The 24,105-nt window shown below is 46.6% G+C and overlaps 2 protein-coding genes and 1 pseudogene across 3 annotated transcripts; 1 reads left to right on the top strand and 2 right to left on the bottom strand.

The window, feature by feature from the left end:
* Nucleotides 1–1,494: 1,494 nt before the first annotated feature.
* LOC120040457 (progesterone-induced-blocking factor 1-like) lies at nt 1,495–4,459 on the bottom strand (the record flags this gene model as incomplete). Its single annotated transcript, XM_038985607.1, has 2 exons — nt 3,748–4,459; nt 1,495–1,595 (listed from the first exon to the last, which is right to left on the bottom strand). Coding segments are annotated over exons 1-2 (359 nt in total), but the record flags the coding sequence as incomplete, so codon positions are not given.
* A 3,080-nt stretch (nt 4,460–7,539) lies between these two features.
* On the top strand, nt 7,540–9,984 carry LOC120040456 (tRNA methyltransferase 10 homolog C-like). Of its 2 annotated transcripts, XM_038985606.1 has the most exons (2): nt 7,540–9,390; nt 9,430–9,984. In XM_038985606.1, exons 1-2 carry the CDS (start codon nt 7,836–7,838, stop codon nt 9,699–9,701), a joined length of 1,827 nt encoding a protein of 608 aa, XP_038841534.1. In that variant the 5' UTR covers nt 7,540–7,835; the 3' UTR covers nt 9,702–9,984. The 2 variants fall into 2 exon arrangements, with proteins under 2 accessions (XP_038841534.1, XP_038841533.1); XM_038985605.1 differs by having other exon boundaries at nt 7,540–9,984.
* An 8,175-nt stretch (nt 9,985–18,159) lies between these two features.
* LOC120040455 lies at nt 18,160–24,099 on the bottom strand (annotated as a pseudogene).
* Nucleotides 24,100–24,105: the final 6 nt, after the last annotated feature.

The raw sequence follows: 24,105 nt of genomic DNA, 5'->3' as shown, positions 1-24,105 counted from the left end.
CTCAGCTCTGTTCCTACCTGCTCTCATCCTGGGTGAGTTGCAGCTGGCTGTCCAGTCTCAGAGCCAGGACTAGTTAGTCAAGGCCTCAACACTGTTCCTACCTGCTCTCATCCTGGGTGAGTTGCAGCTGAGTCCAGTCTCAGAGCCAGGACTAGTTAGTCAAGGCCTCAACTCTGTTCCTACCTGCTCTCATCCTGGGTGAGTTGCAGCTGTGAGTCCAGTCTCAGAGCCAGGACTAGTTAGTCAAGGCCTCAGCTCTGTTCCTACCTGCTCTCATCCTGGGTGAGTTGCAGCTGGCTGTCCAGTCTCAGAGCCAGGACTAGTTAGTCAAGGCCTCAACTCTGTTCCTACCTGCTCTCATCCTGGGTGAGTTGCAGCTGGCTGTCCAGTCTCAGAGCCAGGACTAGTTAGTCAAGGCCTCAGCTCTGTTCCTACCTGCTCTCATCCTGGGTGAGTTGCAGCTGGCTGTCCAGTCTCAGAGCCAGGACTAGTTAGTCAAGGCCTCAGCTCTGTTCCTACCTGCTCTCATCCTGGGTGAGTTGCAGCTGGCTGTCCAGTCTCAGAGCCAGGACTAGTTAGTCAAGGCCTCAACTCTGTTCCTACCTGCTCTCATCCTGGGTGAGTTGCAGCTGTCCAGTCTCAGAGCCAGGACTAGTTAGTCAAGGTCTCAACTCTGTTCCTACCTGCTCTCATCCTGGGTGAGTTGCAGCTGTCCAGTCTCAGAGCCAGGACTAGTTAGTCAAGGCCTCAACTCTGTTCCTACCTGCTCTCATCCTGGGTGAGTTGCTCCAGTCTCAGAGCCAGGACTAGTTAGTCAAAGCCTCAGCTCTGTTCCTACCTGCTCTCATCCTGGGTGAGTTGCAGCTGTGAGTCCAGTCTCAGAGCCAGGACTAGTTAGTCAAGGCCTCAGCTCTGTTCCTACCTCCTCTCATCCTGGGTGAGTTGCAGCTGTGAGTCCAGTCTCAGAGCCAGGACTAGTTAGTCAAGGCCTCAGCTCTGTTCCTACCTGCTCTCATCCTGGGTGAGTTGCAGCTGGCTGTCCAGTCTCAGAGCCAGGACTAGTTAGTCAAGGCCTCAGCTCTGTTCCTACCTCCTCTCATCCTGGGTGAGTTGCAGTTGTCCAGTCTCAGAGCCAGGTCTAGTTAGTCAAGGCCTCAGCTCTGTTCCTACCTCCTCTCATCCTGGGTGAGTTGCAGTTGTCCAGTCTCAGAGCCAGGTCTAGTTAGTCAAGGCCTCAGCTCTGTTCCTACCTGCTCTCATCCTGGGTGAGTTGCAGCTGGCTGTCCAGTCTCAGAGCCAGGACTAGTTAGTCAAGGCCTCAGCTCTGTTCCTACCTGCTCTCATCCTGGGTGAGTTGCAGCTGTCCAGTCTCAGAGCCAGGACTAGTTAGTCAAGGCCTCAACTCTGTTCCTACCTGCTCTCATCCTGGGTGAGTTACAGCTGTCCAGTCTCAGAGCCAGGACTAGTTAGTCAAGGCCTCAACTCTGTTCCTACCTGCTCTCATCCTGGGTGAGTTGCAGCTGTGAGTCCAGTCTCAGAGCCAGGACTTGTTTCTGGTATAGAGCAACGTTCAGTCTCTCCTCCAGCTCCTCCGTCTAGGGAAGAGAGCACAGAACAAGTAGAGTGATACATAAGCGTGTCCCCAAATGGCCCCTTTATTATCCTTCCTATTATAGTGCACTACTTCAGCCGGGCAGGACAAACCCCCATTCTGGTGATATCTGGTATATAATGTAAATAAATCTAAAATGGCAGCATGTTTTTAGACTCCTTTAGCAGTTTCTACCTGATTAACTACAATACCATGGGGGGGGAATTCATGTTGAAAGGACAGGTTGTGTTTGGAGCTGAAAGTGTGGGACTGAAAACAACAAGATAACTAAACGCAAATACTACTGGGTCTGGAAAATGTATTTAGGTTCACAACTTTTGGGAAACAGCACAGTTAAAAGATGATATGGCAAATAGAAATCCAAACTGGATGGTGTTCAGAGATAGATGGGAGGGGTTGAGGGGAGCTGAAGGATGGGATTGGATGGTGTTCAGAGATAGATGGGAGGGGTTGAGGGGAGCTGAAGGATGGGATTGGATGGTGTTCAGAGATAGATGGGAGGGGTTGAGGGGAGCTGAAGGATGGGATTGGATGGTGTTCAGAGATAGATGGAAGGGGTTGAGGGGAGCTGAAGGATGGGACTGGATGGTCTTCAGAGATAGAGATAGATTTGAGATTCTTTAAAGTAGCCTCACTTTCCCTTGATGACAGCTTTGCACACTCATGGCATTCTCTCAACCAGCTTCACCTGGAATGCTTTTCAAACAGTCTTCAAGGAGTTCCCACATATGCTGAGCACTTGTTGGTTGCTTTTCCTTCACTCTGCGGTCCAACTCATCCCAAACCATCTCAATTGGGTTGAGGTCATGTGATTGTGGACACCAGGTCATCTGATGCAGCATTCCATCACTCTCCTTCTAGTTCAAATAGCCCTTAAACAGCCTGGACGTGTGTTGGGTCATTGTCCTGTTGAAAAACAAATTATAGTCCCATTGATGAAACTGGCTCTCATGAGGACCGCCACAGGAAAGGAAGACCCAGAGTCACCTCTGCTGCAGAGGACAAGTTCATTAGAGTTACCAGCCTCAGAAATTGCAGCCCAAATAAATGCTTCAGAGTTCAAGTAAGACACATCTCAACATAAACTGTTCAGAGGAGACTGTGAATCAGGCCTTCGTGGTTGAATTTTTGGTTCCAACTGTCTTTGTGAGAAGCAGAGTAGGTGAACGGATCATCTCAGCATGTGTGGTTCCCACCATGAAGCATGGAGGAGGAGGTGTGATGGTGTGGGGGTGCTTTGCTGGCGACACTGTCAGTGATTTATTTAGAATTCAAGGCACACTTAACCAGCATGGCTACCACAGCATTCTGCAGCAATACGCCATCCCATCTGATTTGTGCTTAGTGGGACTATCATTTGTTTTTCAACAGGACAATGACCCAACACACCTCAAGGCTGTGTAAGGGCTATTTGACCAAGAAGGAGAGTGATGGAGTGCTGCATCAGATGACCTGGCCTCCACAATCACCCGACCTCAACCCAATTGAGATGGTTTGGGGTGAGTTGGACCGCAGAGTGAAGGAAAAGCAGCCAACAAGTGCTCAGCAAGACTGTTGGAAAATCATTCCAGGTGAAGCTGGTTGAGAGAATGCCAAGCGTGTGCAAAGCTGTCATTGAGGCAAAGGGTGGCGACTTTGAAGAATTTAAAATATATTTAGATTTATTTATTTTACTTTAGCTGACATGGGCTAGTTGATCTGGACATTTCATGTTATAAATATCTTTCTACGGTCTGTAATGACTGACATGACAAGAGGACCTGATTATGCACTACCCAACTTAGAAATTGCACCTTGTGCATTCTACTATTAAAACTGTCAAGAGTACATTTAAAGCAGGACAGGTAGGGTTTTGGGGGGGGTCTAGACGAGTGTCCATAGGGTCTGTGCAGCAAGTCATATTTTATGTCACATGGTTAAAAGACAACAAGTGTAGACTAACAGTGAAATGCTTACTAACAGGTCCCTTTCCAACAATGCAGAGTTAAAGATAACATGAAAGAAGCAGGCTTAACGTCCCTACTTTAGGGCCGTCTGGTCATAAGTAATAGAATAGGATACTATTTGAGAAGCTGTATGCTGATGTGAAGGATTGGTAGTTCGATAGAACATCTTTGAGATCCTAGCTAACTTACCTTTGTCAAGTGGTCCACTTTCATGTTATCTATGATGAGATTTTTCTGCGACATCTCTATTTTCAACAGCTGAAGGTTGTGCAGTAGCTCCTTCCTCTCGATGAGCTGTCGGGTGACTTTCTGGGTCCCGGTGCGGTCTCGTTCGTCTGATGACGAGATGTCTTCCGTGGGCACCGTGGTCTCCAGACTGAATTCTTCCGACTCCTCTAGCGAGCTGGAGATGTTCACCGACGGGTTTTTCTGCTTCTTCGGAGGCATTTTGAAGCTAGATAACGTTAACTACCTCGCTTTTGTCAAACAAGTAGTGATCTGCTTTTGCCAGCTAACTACTAGCATATAATTTTAGTATTAGAGATTAAGATTAAGGATTAGCGAACTCAAGAGTTCAAGGACAGTTAACGTCGACTGTTGCACGACATATACGGGTAACTAGCTCCTTGTCTGTGGTTGTATTAACTGTTAGTTACTGTACAGTACTAGTTAGTTAACTTACATAGTTATAGTTAGCTAACGTCGAACTGTTGGAACGGTTCACTGTCCAACAGGTAGCTTCCTAGCTAGCTGGCTAATTCCGTACAAATTATTCGTTTTTGTCATATCCATAAATGAAATGGGGTTTAGCATTTACCACTTATATTCGCGAACAACCCAAAATGTTTGGTGGTCGCTGTTTTCATAATTTCAACGGTCCCGCTCCGAATCGCATAGAAACAGCCACTAGCAGATCACAACAAACAAACGGAAGTGACATCGGAGTCACGTCCGTTTGTTTGCAACCACATAAAATGTCCGCGAGAAACAGCAACATTTAATAATAATTTATTCAACTCTTATAGCGCTATTCATTACATAAAGAATCTCAAAGTGCTTTAAAGCAACAAAACAAGACATAATGAGATTGACAGTCAATAGAAAATTCATGGCTTTGCTGGTCATCTGAGGGAGGTGGTCAAGCGGGGAGAGAAAATCCGGGGGCAGGCAGCACGGTTTTCTTCTTCGAGGTTTTATTGGCGGACTACGTCCAAAAATTGTGCCTTGCCACCACCTACTGGGTGGGGTGAAAACAAACATTTTAACAACTAAAAATAAAAGAATAATAATAATGTAACATATTTTAATCACATAAATAGTTCAGCTACATTAACAATGATATCGATCTTTCTTGACCTACTTTCAACTTGTGCACTTGAGTCCACTTTCTTCACACGAAGGATTTCTGGGTCCTGCTGTTGATTCTCAGTCTGTGGTGAAGGCTCCAATGTAGGCATACCGTTCTTCAATACCTGCCGGACCTTCAAATGTACTCACTCTGTCAACCCTTTTGACAGCCGCTGCATAGAACACCCTCAACTGCCCTGATTTTAGTATCCTCAGTCTCTTTCACCCGACATCGGGAACTCCAGTGATTGCGGTTCATGCTCACCCACCACAACATGTTGCTCCTTGTCTATTCTCTTCTACTAGACATTTAGCATCTCCTTCATAGTGGTCTTTCCCCCCCCACACATCTCAGCTTCTCCCGTCTGCAGACGCTGTGGGAGTGAATGATACATTTAGGGACAGACATAGAGGTGTACATTAGAATATAGGAGGAGAAGGCAGACATGAGTGAATGGATACAGGCTGGTAAAAACAGGAAACTAAGACATAACAGACACAAGTTCTTGTAAGAGTGTTGTATTTCTGAGACGATTATCTACAACAACACAATGTCCAGACATTTGACAGAAAGAACATTGAGAAAGGCCTTTCTACAGAAGCTCTGACAGTACAGACATCCCAGCTGAGAGACTCCACATCAAAAAAAATAACACTAGAACAGACTAACTCTTCTCCTTCTTGCCATCAACCATATGATTCATTCTACATCGATCACTCCCGGAATTCCCTTAAATAAAGCACTAAAACATCCTATGAGACTCCAGAAATGACCCCCTAGACAGGTGTCCTCCCTAGACGGGTGTCCTCCCTAGACAGGTGTCCTCCCTAGACGGGTGTCCTCCCTAGACGGGTGCCCTCCCTAGACGGGTGTCCTCCCTAGACGGGTGCCCTCCCTAGACGGGTGCCCTCCCTAGACGGGTGCCCTCCCTAGACGGGTGTCCTCCCTAGACGGGTGCCCTCCCTAGACGGGTGCCCTCCCTAGACAGATGCCCTCCCTAGACAGGTGTCCTACATTATGTCCAACAGACATTTCTTCTGTTCCTCAGAAACACAAGAAATCAGAACTAACCCACTTCTCATGACCATCACTGATTTGACTTTACCCAATGCTTCTGCCATAATTTTGGATGTTTTTTCGGAAAACGGGTTCCACAAGTCAGGCATGTGCCGCTCTTTCAAATCAAATCACATTTTATTGGTCACATACACATATTTATCAGACAAATTTATATTATTTTTGTATTATTATTATTGCAGCAATAATACCAATATTACACATTAATACAGGGACATTCCTGTGAATACAAAAAAATAAAAAACACCAGGCGATGTATATAAACCCTAGATGTATATAAACCATGGGATTGATGATTCTGCGTATTGGCCATTGAGAGGCTTTGAAGCCACTGGTCGGCCATATTGCCACTCCCCAGTAGGCGCAGTCCATTGGAATGAATGTAACTCTACAGTATTTCAATTAAAGAGGGCACTATGCCGAAATCACTCCACCATTTCCTGGTTGCTAACATTAGAATAGTTCGCCTAATTTCAGTTTATGTGACAAAACAAGCAAGTATAGTGTAGAGAATCGTTGTACCATCTAAACCCGCTGTGAAATATATTAGCCATATACAACATTTTTTATTTTTAGCTGTTTTAAGCTGGTGTACAAAACCTAAAGTAAAGGACACAAAAACTAAACTTACGGGAAGCACAGAAATAGCACACATAGGACACATCTACTGATTCTTAGACTTGCTTTCAATGAGAATGACAGATCTATAGCACACATTTCTATGTGAATTTGGTGGGGTATTCCAAAAATGTATATATTGCAGCTTTAAATGTTTCAAGGACAAAATTACATGTATTTAAGTCTTTGGGGACAATAACATTAGTAATCTAAAACAATTATACTTTAAGGAAAATGTTTTTATGTATTTTATGTTTTCGCTCACATAATTTATTTTTCTACTGTATTATTGACTGTATGTTTGTTTAACTCCATGTGTAACTCTGTGTTGTTGTATGTGTCGAACTGCTTTGCTTTATCTTGGCCAGGTCGCAGTTGTAAATGAGAACTTGTTCTCAACTTGCCTACCTGGTTAAATAAAGGTGAAATAAAAATAAATAAAAAATTATATAATTTAAAAGTATGCATTAAGGTGTCTGTAATAGAATAAACGAATGTAGAATATTTAGCTAGCAGCCTCCATGGAAATTCGCTATTAATTGTGCTAATTTTGTTAGCATTCTGATAATAGACGCCCAATGGGCATTTTAGTGTTTTTTTAGCTCCCTTTCTAGCTTCCAAAAAATGTTTTACAAGGATGGGGGAGTGGCTTCAACACAGCGCCCCCTATCAGTCGCCTAGTGTATATACGAACCATTGAATAGGACTCAGGTGAAGTTTAAACTCAGTTGGTAGTTTAAGGTAATTTCCGGTTCCAAATTGTCTCTTGCATTAAACGTTGTTTACTATGTATTAACGTAGGAAAATAACATATTTTTGTATGATTGGTGAAATGTGAGACAAGTCTTCTGGACAAATGGTTAGGCCCAGAACAGTAATCCCGGAACAAATATTCTTTGCACTTGCATCAGCACGACTGAATAATGGCGTTGCACACGCTTTCAACTTGACCCTTCGACATTTTTTCCGATAAGCACGGATGTAAAATTGAATTCAGACTGACACAAATGTAAGACATTCAATGGAATACTACCACGATTTTATGATCCATTCTGTCCTTATTGAGAGTGGACCTTAATTGCAGTTTGTATGATTGTTTTTTCGTGATTATGGAACATAAACACAATCGCTTCCTATCTTGTCTGCACGTGTAACGGTATTTCCTCCTCTCCTGATGGACAGTTCTGGGACTTTAATATAACGACGTGAGTGTCAACATCTTGACTCCATATGTATGTATCATCAAACCATTGAAATGATGAGGTTTCTCACCCCACCGCTTTTGAACGAGCTGCGGCGGCGTCTCCCGCTGGTATCAACTGTCGCAAATAAACACGGAGGGAGTAAACAGTTACCGATCACCTGCCTTCTCCCACCCCGCCACTCTGCACCCCCAAACCGGCCTCTCTATACTGGGGCTGCACTAAGAAAAGATGTACCCCTCCCTCAGTCTAAAGCAGATCAGACTGAAGAGAAACTGGACCTGGACATATGGAAGTCTGTGATGAGGTTTCAGGTCCCAGCGGCGGAGGAGGAGGAGAAACTGGGAGGTGAGGAGGGAGGTGCTGCTCCTTCAGGACCAGGAGGAGGTGTAGCAGGGCAGGAGGAGGTCTCACCACTGGAGGCCACCAGAGAACTGGTAGTGATGTGGCGTCAGGCTGGGAAGCTGGTGCCAGAGACCATGACTGATGAGGAGCTGGGGATCCTGGCGGAGCTCCAAACTAAATCCTCCAAGAAGAAGTACCTGAAATACCTGGCCATCAAGGAGGGCCACAAGAAAAGCCACAAGCAGAAGCAGGAGAAGAGGAAGGCAGAGAGGAGTGAGAGGTTTCTGGAGGATGATAGGATCAGGCCTGATGGTCTGAGAGGAGAGGAGGGGGAACTGAGGAACACCTTCCTGCTCCAGTTCTGGGGTCGTTCCCTGGACAAGCTGCTGGGGTGGAGGTCGGCCCAGGCCATGGTGTTCGGCCAGCCACTGGTGTTTGATATGTCCTACGAACAGCAGATGACGCGTCGGGAGGTGGAGAACACTGTGTCCCAGCTGATGGAGGTGGAGGGGTGGAACCGCCGAGCCTCGGAACCCTTCCACCTGCACTTCTGTAACTTGCAGCCGGATGGCGGTTACCGCAAGGAGCTGGTTAAACGGTACGGCGCCGAGGCCTGGCAGCGCCTCCTCATCACCTCCACAGAGCAACGCCATGTGGACCTGTTTCCCCGGGACGACCTGGTCTACCTGACGGCTGACTCCCCCAACGTCCTCCGTACCTTCGACAACTCTAAGGTCTACATCGTAGGCTCCATGGTGGACCGCTCCATCCAATCAGGGCTCTCCCTGGCCAACGCCAAGCGTCTCAAGCTGAATACGGCCCGTCTGCCGCTGGATGACTTCCTCCAATGGGAGACGGGGGCCAAGAACCTGACTCTGGATCAGATGATACGTATCTTGCTGACACTGAAGGAGACGGGGAGGTGGGAGGAGGCGCTGGAGTACGTACCCAAGAGGAAACATGATGGATTCTACCAGGAGAAACCCCAGCAGGACAGAGACAGAGGCTCAGATAAGGACAGGAGGTTTTTTAGTGGCAGAACCAGAGGAGACACAGGATTCAGGGCTGGGGACAGAGACTGTGATAGAACATTCAGAAGTGGGGACAGAGAGAGGGCATTTAGTAGAAGAGACAGTGTATTGAAGAGTGGGGACAGTGACAGAGCAATTAGGAATGGGGACAGAGACCAAGCAATCAGGACTGGAGACAGTGACAGAGCAATCAGGACTGGGGACAGAGAAGGAGACAGTGACAGAGCAATCAGGACCGGAGACAGAGAAGGAGACATTGACAGAGCAATCAGGACCGGAGACAGAGATGGTATGGAGGAGTGGAGACAGAAACAGATGAATGGTGTGATCAGAGAGAGAGGATCCACTAGCAGACATAAGGACAGTGTATTCAGTAGCAGAGACAGGGTAGCAGTCAGTAAGGAAGCAGGACCTACAGAGATCAGGCAGACCACCACCAGGCTACGGACATCACTAAAAACCAAGATGGAGGATCGGAACAGTACAGCCAAGAGCGGGAAGAAAATGCTAGAGGAAGAGTAGCCTTATTTGGTCCAAATATACTGAGACATTTCTGGTCTGAATGTGCATCAGTTTCACCGTGTTGTGTTAATGGATGCAGAGATGAACTGATGAAAAGCACTTCTAAATTACATTAAACAGAAACATTTTGATAAGCAACTCGGTGAGACTGTTGATTGTTTGGAATCGTTGGTGTATTTGATACTTCGTGTAAATGTACACTGAAAAATATATATATATATAAACGCAACATGTGGAGTGTTTGTCCCGTGTTTTATGAGCTGAAATAAAAGATATAGAAGAACATGTTCCAGATACACAAAAAGCTTATTTCTCTCAAACTTTTGCACAAATTTGTTTACATCCCTGTTAGTGAGCATTTCCTATAAGATGATCCATCCACTTGACAGGTATGGCATATCGAGAAGCTGATTAAACAGCGTGGTCTTACACAGGTGCACCTTGTGCTGGGGTACAATAAAAGGCCACTTTGGCAACATCTCCGGGTGGACATTCCTGCAGTCAGCATGCCAATTGCACGCTCCCTCAAAACTTGAGACGTCTGTGGCATTGAGTTGTGTGACAAAACTGCACATTTTAAAGTGGCCTGAGGGATTGTGCAGTTGGCATGCTGACTGCAGGAATGTCCACCAGAGCTGTTGCCAGATAATTTAATGTTCATTTCTCTACCATAAACTGCCTCCAACATCGCTCCCTCCATGCGTCCAACCGGCCTCACAACCGTAGAGACCACCTGTAACCACGCCAGCCCAGGACCTCCACATCTGGCTTCTTCACCTGCGAGGGGGGGGGGGGGTGCTGAGGAGTATTCCTGTTTGTAGTGTAGCCATTTTGTGGGGGAAAACTATTTCTGATTGGTTGGGCCTGGCTCCCCAGTAGGTGGGTCTGACTCCCCAGTGGGTGGGCCGATGCCCTCCCAGGCCCACCCATGGCTTGCGGACCTGCCCAGTTATGTGAAATCCATAGATTAGGGCCCTAATGAATTTATTTCAATTGACTGATGTCCTTATAAACTGTAACTCAGTAAAATCTTTTGAAAATGTTTGCATTTATATATTTTTGTTCAGTATATTTTTAACCACAAAATATTAATGTCACTATATTGTCTAGCTGAACTACAGTTTTAAGTTAAAAAACCATTTACTCCAGTTTAACTTCCGTTCATCCTGTATTCAAGCGTTATGAGTTGGACAGATTCTCACTAAACAGTAAATAGATTTAACAAATCTTTAATTTTTGGTCTCTGACATGAAGGAATTTAGAAAAAAATCTTTACAAAGAGAAAATGGTCAACGACAACAACCGTTACACAAAAAAAAACATTAATCTTATTTATACTTTCATCTACTTACACGTTTTCTTAAAAGTGAAATGTTTTCAGTCTCTTCATCGGGAAGATACTGTCTTCAGAAAGTACAGTATTCATACCCTTTTGACCTGAATTCAAAATGGATTTAATTTATATATTTTTTCTCACCCCATCTACACACAATACTTGTAATAATGACAAAGTGAAAATGTGTTTAGAAATTTTTGCAAATGTGTTGAAAATGAAACAGCTGAAACACCTTATGTATTCACACACCTTAAACACAAGGTCAACTCTACACTGTCGTGTTGTGGCCAAGACAGTGGATGTTCCTGACTAGATAGTTCTCCCGGGTGGCGCAGTGGTCTAGAGCACTGCATCGCAGTGCTAGCTGCGCCACCAGAGTCTCTGGGTTCACGCCCAGGCTCTGCCGCAGCCGGCCGCGACCGGGAGGTCCGTGGGGCGACGCACAATTGGCTTAGCGCCGGGTTAGGGAGGGTTTGGCCGGTAGGGATATGTGGATATTGTAAAGTGTAAAGTGGATATTGTAAAGTGGTTGTTGCACTGGATATCATAAGGTGAATGCACCAATTTGTAAGTCGCTCTGGATAAGAGCGTCTGCTAAATGACTTAAATGTAAATAGTTTAGACTTAAATCTACTTGAACATCTATGGGAAGACCTAAAAACGGTTGCCTAGCAATGATCAACGACCAATTTACCAGAGCGTGAATCATTCTCAACCATCTACACACAATTCCCCATAATGACAAAGTGAAAACATGTTTGGTCAATACCTTTGGATAAGCATCTTTGGCAGCGATTAAAGCTGCTAGTCTTTCTGGGTAAGTCTCTTAAGATCTTTCCACACCTGGATTGTACAACATTTGCCCATTATTTCTTTTCTAAATTATTCAAGCTCTGTCAAATTGGTTGTTGATCATTGCTAGGCAACCATTTTTAAGTCTTTCCATAGATTTTGAAGTTGATTTAAGTCAAAACTGTAACTAGACCACTCAGGAACATTCACTGTCTTCTTGGTAAGCAACTCCAGTGTAGATTTGGTCTTGTGTTTTAGGTTTATTGTCCTGCTGAAAGGTGAACTCCTCTCCCAGTGTCTGGTGGAAAGCAGACTGAACCAGGTTTTCCTCTAGGATTCTTCCTGTGCTTAGCTCCAGTCCGTTTATTGTTTATCCTGAAAAACTCCCTAGTCCTTAACAATTACAAGTATACCCATGACATGATGCAGCCACCACTATGCTTGAAACTATGGAGAGTGGTACTCTGTAATGTGTTGTATTGAATTTTCCCCAAACACAACACTTTGTATTCAGGACAAAAAGTTGATTTCTTTACCACATTTTTTTGCAGTATTACTTTAGTGCCTTGTTGCAAACAGGATGCATGTTTTGGAATATTTTTATTCTGTACAGACTTCCTTCTTTTTCTCTCTGTCATTTAGGTTAGTATTGTGGAGTAACTACAATGTTGTTGATCCATCCTCAGTTTTCTCCCATCAGTCATTAAACTCTGTAACTGTTTTAAAGTCTCATGGTGAAATCACTGAGTGGTTTCCTTCCTCTCTGGCAACTGAGTTAGGAAGGACGCCTGTCTCTTTGTAGTGACTGGGTATATTGATACACCATCCAAAGTGTAATTAATAACTTCACCACGCTCAAAGGGATATTCCATTTTTACCCATCTACCAATAGGTGACCTTCTTTACGAGGCATTGGAAAACCTCCCTGGTCTTTGTGGTTGAATCTGTGTTTGAAATTCACTGCTCGACTGAGGAACCTTACGATAATACAGAGATGAGGTAGTCATTAGAAAATCATGTTAAACACTATTATTGCACACAGTGAGAGTCCGTGCAACTTATGTGACTTGTTAAGCACACTCTTACTCCTGAACTTATTTAAGCCACAACGAAGGGGTTGAATAGTCCAGCCAGTAACCGAAAGGTTGCTGGATTGAATCCCCAGAGCTGACAAGGTAAAAATCTGTCGTTCTGCCCCTGAGCAAGGCAGTTAACCCACTGTTCCCCGGGGCCCTGAGCAAGGCAGTTAACCCACTGTTCCCCAGGGCCCTGAGCAAGGCAGTTAACCCACTGTTCCCCGGGGCCCTGAGCAAGGCAGTTAACCCACTGTTCCCCGGGGCCCTGAGCAAGGCAGTTAACCCACTGTTCCCCGGGGCCCTGAGCAAGGCAGTTAACCCACTGTTCCCCGGGGCCCTGAGCAAGGCAGTTAACCCACTGTTCCCTGGGGCCCTGAGCAAGGCAGTTAACCCACTGTACCCCGGGGGCCAAAGACGTGGATGTCGATTACGGCAGCCCCCCCCGCACCTCTCTGATTCAGAGGGGTTGGGTTTAATGCAGAAAACACATTTCAGTTGAATCCATTCAGTTGGACAGCTGACTAGGTATCCCCCTTTACAACTTACTAGGTATCCCCCATTTCCCTTATTGACTCGACATTTCAGCTTTTCATTTTTTTATTAATTTGTAAACATTTCTGAAAACATAATTCCACGTTGACATTATAGAGTATTGTGTGTAGGACAGTGACAAAAAAATAAAATGCAATCAATTTTAAATTCAGACTGTAACAACAACAACATGTGGACAAAGTCAAGGGGTGTGAACACTTCCTGAAGGCACTTTAACCTTTCCACACAAATATAGATCTAATATCATTGGGTATCAGATGATTTCTGATCAAATCTCCCTGGACAGCAGATACAATGCCTTTCTGCCTCATCCCAGTGCAAACTGCCGAGACAGCAACATCTTCGTGTAACTTCCCCACTGCAAAGGATCCCGATTCAAACAGAACAGAAATACCTTTGAATATGTAGGGAACCTTTTACCTTTCAACTAAAAACCTGTCTGTCTGTCTGCAACAACCTCTGACCATAGTCCTGCCTCTCCTGTTTCTCCACATCTACAACCTGTCTGTCTGTCTGCAACAACCTCTGACCATAGTCCTGCCTCTCCTGTTTCTCCACATCTACAACCTGTCTGTCTGTCTGCAACAACCTCTGACCATAGTCCTGCCTCTCCTGTTTCTCCACATCTACAACCTGTCTGTCTGTCTGTAACAACCTCTGACCATAGTCCTGCCTCTCCTGTTTCTCCACATCTACAACCTGTCTGTCTGTCTGCAACAACCTCTGACCATAGTCCTGCCTCTCCTGTTTCTCCACATCTACAACCTGTCTGTCTGCAACAACCTCTGACCATAGTCCTGCCTCTCCTGTTTCTCCACATCTACAACCTGTCTGTCTGTCTGCAACAACCTCTGACCATAGTCCTGCCTCTCCTGTTTCTCCACATCTACAACCTGTCTGTCTGTCTGCAACAACTTCTGACCATAGTCCTGCCTCTCCTGTTTCTCCACATCTACAACCTGTCTGTCTGCAACAACCTCTGACCATAGTCCTGCCTCTCCTGTTTCTCCACATCTACAACCTGTCTGTCTGTAACAACCTCTGACCATAGTCCTGCCTCTCCTGTTTCTCCACATCTACAACCTGTCTGTCTGTCTGTAACAACCTCTGACCATAGTCCTGCCTCTCCTGTTTCTCCACATCTACAACCTGTCTGTCTGTCTGTCTGTCTGCAACAACCTCTGACCATAGTCCTGCCTCTCCTGTTTCTCCACATCTACAACCTGTCTGTCTGCAACAACTTCTGACCATAGTCCTGCCTCTCCTGTTTCTCCACATCTACAACCTGTCTGTCTGTCTGTCTGTCTGCAACAACCTCTGACCATAGTCCTGCCTCTCCTGTTTCTCCACATCTACAACCTGTCTGTCTGTCTGTCTGTCTGTCTGCAACAACCTCTGACCATAGTCCTGCCTCTCCTGTTTCTCCACATCTACAACCTGTCTGTCTGCAACAACCTCTGACCATAGTCCTGCCTCTCCTGTTTCTCCACATCTACAACCTGTCTGTCTGCAACAACCTCTGACCATAGTCCTGCCTCTCCTGTTTCTCCACATCTACAACCTGTCTGTCTGTCTAACAACCTCTGACCATAGTCCTGCCTCTCCTGTTTCTCCACATCTACAACCTGTCTGTCTGCAACAACCTCTGACCATAGTCCTGCCTCTCCTGTTTCTCCACATCTACAACCTGTCTGTCTGCAACAACCTCTGACCATAGTCCTGCCTCTCCTGTTTCTCCACATCTACAACCTGTCTGTCTGTCTAACAACCTCTGACCATAGTCCTGCCTCTCCTGTTTCTCCACATCTACAACCTGTCTGTCTGCAACAACCTCTGACCATAGTCCTGCCTCTCCTGTTTCTCCACATCTACAACCTGTCTGTCTGCAACAACCTCTGACCATAGTCCTGCCTCTCCTGTTTCTCCACATCTACAACCTGTCTGTCTGTCTGCAACAACCTCTGACCATAGTCCTGCCTCTCCTGTTTCTCCACATCTACAACCTGTCTGTCTGTCTGTCTGTCTGCAACAACCTCTGACCATAGTCCTGCCTCTCCTGTTTCTCCACATCTACAACCTGTCTGTCTGTCTGCAACAACCTCTGACCATAGTCCTGCCTCTCCTGTTTCTCCACATCTACAACCTGTCTGTCTGCAACAACCTCTGACCATAGTCCTGCCTCTCCTGTTTCTCCACATCTACAACCTGTCTGTCTGTAACAACCTCTGACCATAGTCCTGCCTCTCCTGTTTCTCCACATCTACAACCTGTCTGTCTGTCTGTCTGTCTGCAACAACCTCTGACCATAGTCCTGCCTCTCCTGTTTCTCCACATCTACAACCTGTCTGTCTGCAACAACCTCTGACCATAGTCTTGCCTCTCCTGTTTCTCCACATCTACAACCTGTCTGTCTGCAACAACCTCTGACCATAGTCCTGCCTCTCCTGTTTCTCCACATCTACAACCTGTCTGTCTGCAACAACCTCTGACCATAGTCCTGCCTCTCCTGTTTCTCCACATCTACAACCTGTCTGTCTGCAACAACCTCTGACCATAGTCCTGCCTCTCCTGTTTCTCCACATCTACAACCTGTCTGTCTGCAACAACCTCTGACCATAGTCCTGCCTCTCCTGTTTCTCCACATCTACAACCTGTCTGTCTGCAACAACCTCTGACCATAGTCCTGCCTCTCCTGTTTCTCCACATCTACAACCTGTCTGTCTGTAACAACCTCTGACCATAGTCCTGCCTCTCCTGTTTCTCCACATCTACAACCTGTCTGTCTGTCTGTAACAACCTCTGACCATAGTCCTGCCTCTCCTGTTTCTCCACATCTACCACTAGGAAGCCTAGTGGTTAGAGGGGAGGGGCGGCAGGAAGCCTAGTGGTTAGAGTGGAGGGGCGGCAGGAAGCCTAGTGGTTAGAGGGGAGGGGCGGCAGGAAGCCTAGTGGTTAGAGTGGAGGGGCGGCAGGAAGCCTAGTGGTTAGAGTGGAGGGGCGGCAGGAAGCCTAGTGGTTAGAGGGGAGGGGCGGCAGGAAGCCTAGTGGTTAGAGTGGAGGGGCGGCAGGAAGCCTAGTGGTTAGAGTGGAGGGGCGGCAGGAAGCCTAGTGGTTAGAGTGGAGGGGCGGCAGGAAGCCTAGTGGTTAGAGTGGAGGGGCGGCAGGAAGCCTAGTGGTTAGAGTGGAGGGGCGGCAGGAAGCCTAGTGGTTAGAGGGGAGGGGCGGCAGGAAGCCTAGTGGTTAGAGTGGAGGGGCGGCAGGAAGCCTAGTGGTTAGAGTGGAGGGGCGGCAGGAAGCCTAGTGGTTAGAGTGGAGGGGCGGCAGGAAGCCTAGTGGTTAGAGTGGAGGGGCGGCAGGAAGCCTAGTGGTTAGAGTGGAGGGGCGGCAGGAAGCCTAGTGGTTAGAGTGGAGGGGCGGCAGGTAGCCTAGTGGTTAGAGGGGAGGGGCGGCAGGAAGCCTAGTGGTTAGAGTGGAGGGGCGGCAGGAAGCCTAGTGGTTAGAGTGGAGGGGCGGCAGGAAGCCTAGTGGTTAGAGTGGAGGGGCGGCAGGAAGCCTAGTGGTTAGAGTGGAGGGGCGGCAGGTAGCCTAGTGGTTAGAGTGGAGGGGCGGCAGGTAGCCTAGTGGTTAGAGGGGAGGGGCGGCAGGTAGCCTAGTGGTTAGAGTGGAGGGGCGGCAGGAAGCCTAGTGGTTAGAGTGGAGGGGCGGCAGGTAGCCTAGTGGTTAGAGGGGAGGGGCGGCAGGTAGCCTAGTGGTTAGAGTGGAGGGGCGGCAGGAAGCCTAGTGGTTAGAGTGGAGGGGCGGCAGGTAGCCTAGTGGTTAGAGGGGAGGGGCGGCAGGTAGCCTAGTGGTTAGAGGGGAGGGGCGGCAGGAAGCCTAGTGGTTAGAGTGGAGGGGCGGCAGGTAGCCTAGTGGTTAGAGTGGAGGGGCGGCAGGTAGCCTAGTGGTTAGAGGGGAGGGGCGGCAGGAAGCCTAGTGGTTAGAGGGGAGGGGCGGCAGGTAGCCTAGTGGTTAGAGGGGAGGGGCGGCAGGTAGCCTAGTGGTTAGAGGGGAGGGGCGGCAGGTAGCCTAGTGGTTAGAGCGTTGGGCTGAGGTTGATGGATCGAATCCCCGAGCTGAACAAGGTAAAAATCTGTCGTTCTGCCCAGGTAGGCCGTCATTGTAAATAAGAATTTGACTTGCCTAGTTTAATAAAGGTTTAAAAATAATAATAACATCATTGAGGAGTGTTTTTCTATATACATTATATTTATGTTGATAAATAGCACCTTAGCCTGAGTTCAAGTCTTCAGCAGGGTTCTCTCAATAGATGCTGTCTCTAACACTGAGGGCATCATGACGTCATGACTCACTAGCTAAAAGCTAGTCCCAGCAGTCTTAAAATGTTTCCTTTCCTCATCTCCCTCCCTTATGAATGACCGTCTAATGTCAGGTCTGGTGTAACCTTCTCTCAAAGAGTTAGACAACCAGGTGAGGGGAGTTCCTTACTAATTAGTAACCTAGACAACCAGGTGAGGGCAGTTCCTTACTAATTAGTAACCTAGACAACCAGGTGAGGGGAGTTCCTTACTAATTAGTAACCCAGACAACCAGGTGAGGGCAGTTCCTTACTAATTAGTAACCTAGACAACCAGGTGAGGGGAGTTCCTTACTAATTAGTAACCCAGACAACCAGGTGAGGGGAGTTCCTTACTAATTAGTAACCCAGACAACCAGGTGAGGGCAGTTCCTTACTAATTAGTAACCTAGACAACCAGGTGAGGGCAGTTCCTTACTAATTAGTAACCTAGACAACCAGGTGAGGGCAGTTCCTTCTAAATTAGTGACCTCAATTCATCAGTGAAGTACAGGGAAGGATCAAAAACCCACAGACACTCGGCCGTCCGTGGAATGACTTTGACACGTGTTATATCATTTTGACCATATTATTTTGGGGAAGCCCAATTGATTCTAAGATGAGTACTTTCAGATTTTCCGAACTCACTTCCTTGTTTAAATCACTTGCTTGGCTCACGTTCTGAAGCCCACAACGTAGTGGGAGGTTCTAAGGGTTATGAGACGGTGATGGACTGAGAGATCAGCCAATTAAAACCAGCGGTTGTTTCGTCCGCTTCTGCCATACTTCCAGTCAAGTCCCGTTCTGAGACCGCTGTGAAACCAGACGGTTCGACGGAGAGAGACTGGTGTTCCTCACAGCGGCCTGCGTTGACCTGTCCAGGTTAAAGGTCACGACCCCTGCCCTCTGACCCCTAGAGTACCAGGATGTCTCCGCTGCAGCGCTCGCAGCAGTTGAAGGTAATGTTCTCATAGCGCGTGTAAGGGTGGAACCGGCCGATGCTCTTCTTATTGGTCAGGAAGGCCGAGGGGGAGGAGTCAGAGAGAGAGAGGGGGGAGGATTCTTCCTCGTTGTCTGAACAGGAAATAGGGTCCAGGATCTTCAACACCTGAGAAGGGAGTGGGGGGAGAGAGAGACAGAAAGAGTGAGTGGGTTTCTGGATAGAGGCCAGTGTGAGTGTCCTGCTAGGGGTCCGTACTCTACTTCCTACCTTCTCAGCCATCTTCTCAGCAGGCGTGTGTGAGGTGTTAGGGAGCTCCGAGGCCTGTCTTCCTTTCCCCAGCACGGCTCCACTGCTGCTCCCTACCTTACCCAGCAGGCGGGAGTTGATGGCTTCTGCCAGCTTGTGATTGGCTAGAGCTAGTTCTCCCGTGCTGAGTGGCTGGGCACTGGGGTAGTAGGTCTGCTGTCGACCCCACTGGAGAGAGACCAGCAGCTGCTCCAGAGACCTGGGAGAGAGACACATAAAACACATCAACCTGCATCGCTGGTAATGTGGTGTGTATCTCAGTAACTCTATGTTCCTATGTGAAGCACAGAAGTCCTACTGTATCTGTGGGTTAGCATCATGTCTGTGTGTTTTAACTGAGCACCAGGTCATATATCAGTGTTAGCATCATGTCTGTGTGTTTTAACTGAGCACCAGGTCATATATCAGTGTTAGCATCATGTCTGTGTGTTTTAACTGAGCACCAGGTCATATATCAGGGTTAGCATCATGTCTGTGTGTTTTAACTGAGCACCAGGTCATATATCAGTGTTGTACCTGTGGGTTAGCATCATGTCTGTGTGTTTTAACTGAGCACCAGGTCATATATCAGTGTTAGCATCATGTCTGTGTGTTTTAACTGAGCACCAGGTCATATATCAGTGTTAGCATCATGTCTGTGTGTTTTAACTGAACACCAGGTCATATATCAGTGTTAGCATCATGTCTGTGTGTTTTAACTGAGCACCAGGTCATATATCAGTGTTAGCATCATGTCTGTGTGTTTTAACTGAGCACTAGGTCATATATCAGTGTTAGCATCATGTCTGTGTGTTTTAACTGAACACCAGGTCATATATCAGTGTTAGCATCATGTCTGTGTGTTTTAACTGAACACCAGGTCATATATCAGTGTTAGCATCATGTCTGTGTGTTTTAAACTGAGCACCAGGTCATATATCAGTGTTAGCATCATGTCTGTGTGTTTTAACTGAACACCAGGTCATATATCAGTGTTGTATCTGTGGGTTAGCATCATGTCTGTGTGTTTTAACTGAACACCAGGTCATATATCAGGGTTAGCATCATGTCTGTGTGTTTTAACTGAGCACCAGGTCATATATCAGTGTTGTACCTGTGGGTTAGCATCATGTCTGTGTGTTTTAACTGAACACCAGGTCATATATCAGTGTTAGCATCATGTCTGTGTGTTTTAACTGAACACCAGGTCATATATCAGTGTTAGCATCATGTCTGTGTGTTTTAACTGAACACCAGGTCATATATCAGGGTTAGCATCATGTCTGTGTGTTTTAACTGAACACCAGGTCATATATCAGTGTTAGCATCATGTCTGTGTGTTTTAACTGAGCACCAGGTCATATATCAGTGTTAGCATCATGTCTGTGTGTTTTAACTGAACACCAGGTCATATATCAGGGTTAGCATCATGTCTGTGTGTTTTAACTGAGCACCAGGTCATATATCAGGGTTAGCATCATGTCTGTGTGTTTTAACTGAACACCAGGTCATATATCAGGGTTAGCATCATGTCTGTGTGTTTTAACTGAGCACCAGGTCATATATCAGTGTTGTACCTGTTGGTTAGCATCATGTCTGTGTGTTTTAACTGAGCACCAGGTCATATATCAGTGTTAGCATCATGTCTGTGTGTTTTAACTGAGCACCAGGTCATATATCAGGGTTAGCATCATGTCTGTGTGTTTTAACTGAGCACCAGGTCATATATCAGTGTTGTACCTGTTGGTTAGCATCATGTCTGTGTGTTTTAACTGAGCACCAGGTCATATATCAGTGTTAGCATCATGTCTGTGTGTTTTAACTGAACACCAGGTCATATATCAGTGTTAGCATCATGTCTGTGTGTTTTAACTGAGCACCAGGTCATATATCAGTGTTAGCATCATGTCTGTGTGTTTTAACTGAGCACCAGGTCATATATCAGTGTTAGCATCATGTCTGTGTGTTTTAACTGAACACCAGGTCATATATCAGTGTTAGCATCATGTCTGTGTGTTTTAACTGAGCACCAGGTCATATATCAGGGTTAGCATCATGTCTGTGTGTTTTAACTGAGCACCAGGTCATATATCAGTGTTAGCATCATGTCTGTGTGTTTAACTGAGCACCAGGTCATATATCAGTGTTAGCATCATGTCTGTGTGTTTTAACTGAGCACCAGGTCATATATCAGTGTTAGCATCATGTCTGTGTGTTTTAACTGAGCACCAGGTCATATATCAGTGTTGTACCTGTGGGTTAACATCATGTCTCTGGAGAACTCGTCTCTCTCACTCAGCAGGTCTGTGATGGCGCTCTGAGCCTCTCTGGTCTGGTGCTGGAGAGAAACCCTGGCATTGGTCAGCTCCTCCGCCATCACTCTTGAAGAGATACCACACACACAACAGTCAGTTAATACACACTGACACACACACACTCCTTCCCTCCGTCACCCCTCACCCCTACCTGGACGCCAGGAACTTGCTCCTCCAGACATCACATTGTATAGACATGCGTTCCAGCTGTTCTACTGTGGAGGCCCGGCTGCGACCCAGAGCCTCGTTCTCTAAGATCAGCTGGTTCTTCTCTCTGGCCAGACGCTCAAAGTGGTACTGCAGGTCATCACCTACAGAGGCTACCAGCAGCTTCTTCAACTCTCTGTTCACCTGTAGGAGAATACAGAGTTGAGTACTTTGGTCAAATATGGACCAAAGTACTGTATTTCATGTGCCAACAGATTCTTAAACCAGAAGTACTATCCGTATCTTATCGGGACAAAGGCAAGGGCTGAAAAGTCAGGATCCAGATTAACTCCTACAGTCACTGAACAAAACTCAGGATCCAGATTAACTCTTACAGTCACTGAACAGAACTCAGGATCCAGATTAACTCTTACAGTCACTGAACAAAACTCAGGATCCAGATTAACTCCTACAGTCACTGAACTCAGGATCCAGATGAACTCTTACAGTCACTGAACAAAACTCAGGATCCAGATTAACTCTCACAGTCACTGAACAAAACTCAGGAACCAGATGAACTCCTACAGTCACTGAACAAAACTCAGGATCCAGATTAACTCCTACAGTCACTGAACAAAACTCAGGATCCAGATTAACTCCTACAGTCACTGAACTCAGGATCCAGATTAACTCCTACAGTCACTGAACTCAGGATCCAGATTAACTCTTATAGTCACTGAACAAAACTCAGGATCCAGATTAACTCCTACAGTCACTGAACAAAACTCAGGATCCAGATTAACTCCTTCAGTCACTGAACTCAGGATCCAGATTAACTCCTTCAGTCACTGAACAAAACTCAGGATCCAGATTAACTCCTACAGTCACTGAACAAAACTCAGGATCCAGATTAACTCCTACAGTCACTGAACTCAGGATCCAGATTAACTCCTACAGTTCACTGAACAAAACTCAGGATCCAGATTAACTCCTACAGTCACTGAACTCAGGATCCAGATTAACTCCTACAGTCACTGAACTCAGGATCCAGATTAACTCCTACAGTCACTGAACAATTCCAAATAATGTGTTTAATAGCGTTAAAGGCCAAATGCATCCGTTTTATCTCAATATCAAATCATTTCTGGGGAACAATTAGGTCTTTACCGTGATTATTTTTAACAATTTTAATTGAAGACAAACAAAATTGCTTCTTAGCTAAGAGTAATTTCTCAAGCAAGAATTTAGTTAGGACTGTCTGGGAGTGCTCTGAATGGTGAAGGGAAAACTGAAAACTAGCTGTTATTGGCAGAGAGGTTTGGAACTCTCTTTCTTATTGGTCTATTAACTTTACCTCCTGGTGATGTCACAAGGCAGGCCAAAACTCCACCCCACCAAAACAGGCAGAAATTTCAGGAAGTCTTTTCAAATAGCTCTTACACTAAAAGGGCCTTATCATAAGTTTCACAGTAGCACTCCACACTCAGTGTGGAAATATATATAAAACACAGTAATTTGATGTTTTTGATGGCACTGGGCCTTTACGTTAACTCATTTACCCACCTCAGTCTGTACGTGGAGCTGGTTGAGGACTAACTAACTATATCAGTATAACTCATTTACCCACCTCAGTCTGTACATGGAGCTGGTTGAGGAGCCCCTAACTAACTATATCATATAACTCATTTACCCACCTCAGTCTGTACGTGGAGCTGGTTGAGGAGCCCCTAACTAACTATATCAGTATAACTCATTTACCCACCTCAGTCTGTACATGGAGCTGGTTGAGGAGTCCCTAACTAACTATATCAGTATAACTCATTTACCCACCTCAGTCTGTACATGGAGCTGGTTGAGGAGTCCCTAACTAACTATATCAGTATAACTCATTTACCCACCTCAGTCTGTACATGGAGCTGGTTGAGGAGCCCCTCCTTGCCCTGCAGCAGTCTTCTCTCTGAGGTCTGAAGCTTCTCCATGGCTCCTCTCAGGTCCTCCAGAGGAGGGGAGGGAGAGGGGGCCGCTCCTCCATCTGCTGCCCAGCCCAGGCCTCTCCTTTCTCCTCAGCCGGACCCCCACTCCGGGTGATGGCGGCACGGGGAACAACGATCCTCACCGCCTCCACCACCATGCAGGCCTCCCGGGGAACCTTCCCCAGGTGGAGTACGCCGGGGGACCGGGGGCCAGACGGTGTGTCTCTGGGACTGGCTCTGGGGCTCTGCTGGGGGGTGGAGTGGGGGCTGTGCTGGAGGCTGGCGGGGGCAGGGTGCGTGGTCTTGGGACTGTGTTTGGGACTAGCTACCTTAAGTAGTGGCACCGAAGACAGAGGCGTATCCACGGCACCGATCTCCTTAGCGACTGGGGGCTTGTCTGTCTCCATGCCGTCGCCGGGGCCCCTGACTGGACGGACGGAACCTGAAACATGGCAAACATTCTGGAATGTTCTCTCTATCACCATCTTTCTCTCTCTCTCTCTCAATGTTTTTGACTGGAGGAGTTATCAGGTCTCAACATCGCTTTGTGTGATTGGCTGAGAGGATGCAGGGGGGGGGGGGGGGATGTAAACAACAGTCTGTGAAATGACAGGGGTGATAACGGCTTACCTCTGTCTGCTACTGCAGCGGT

The sequence above is a fragment of the Salvelinus namaycush genome, unplaced genomic scaffold (genome assembly GCF_016432855.1).
Source record: "Salvelinus namaycush isolate Seneca unplaced genomic scaffold, SaNama_1.0 Scaffold3533, whole genome shotgun sequence".
Taxonomy (NCBI): Eukaryota; Metazoa; Chordata; class Actinopteri; order Salmoniformes; family Salmonidae; genus Salvelinus; species Salvelinus namaycush.
The sequence above is the reverse complement of the archived record's forward strand: the minus strand, read 5'-3'. Positions and strand labels throughout refer to the sequence as shown.

Bases quoted from the DNA above. Each gene is read 5' to 3' on its own strand.
- LOC120040456 (XM_038985605.1), top strand. From the start codon at position 7,836: ATGTATCATCAAACCATTGAAATGATGAGGTTTCTCACCCCACCGCTT.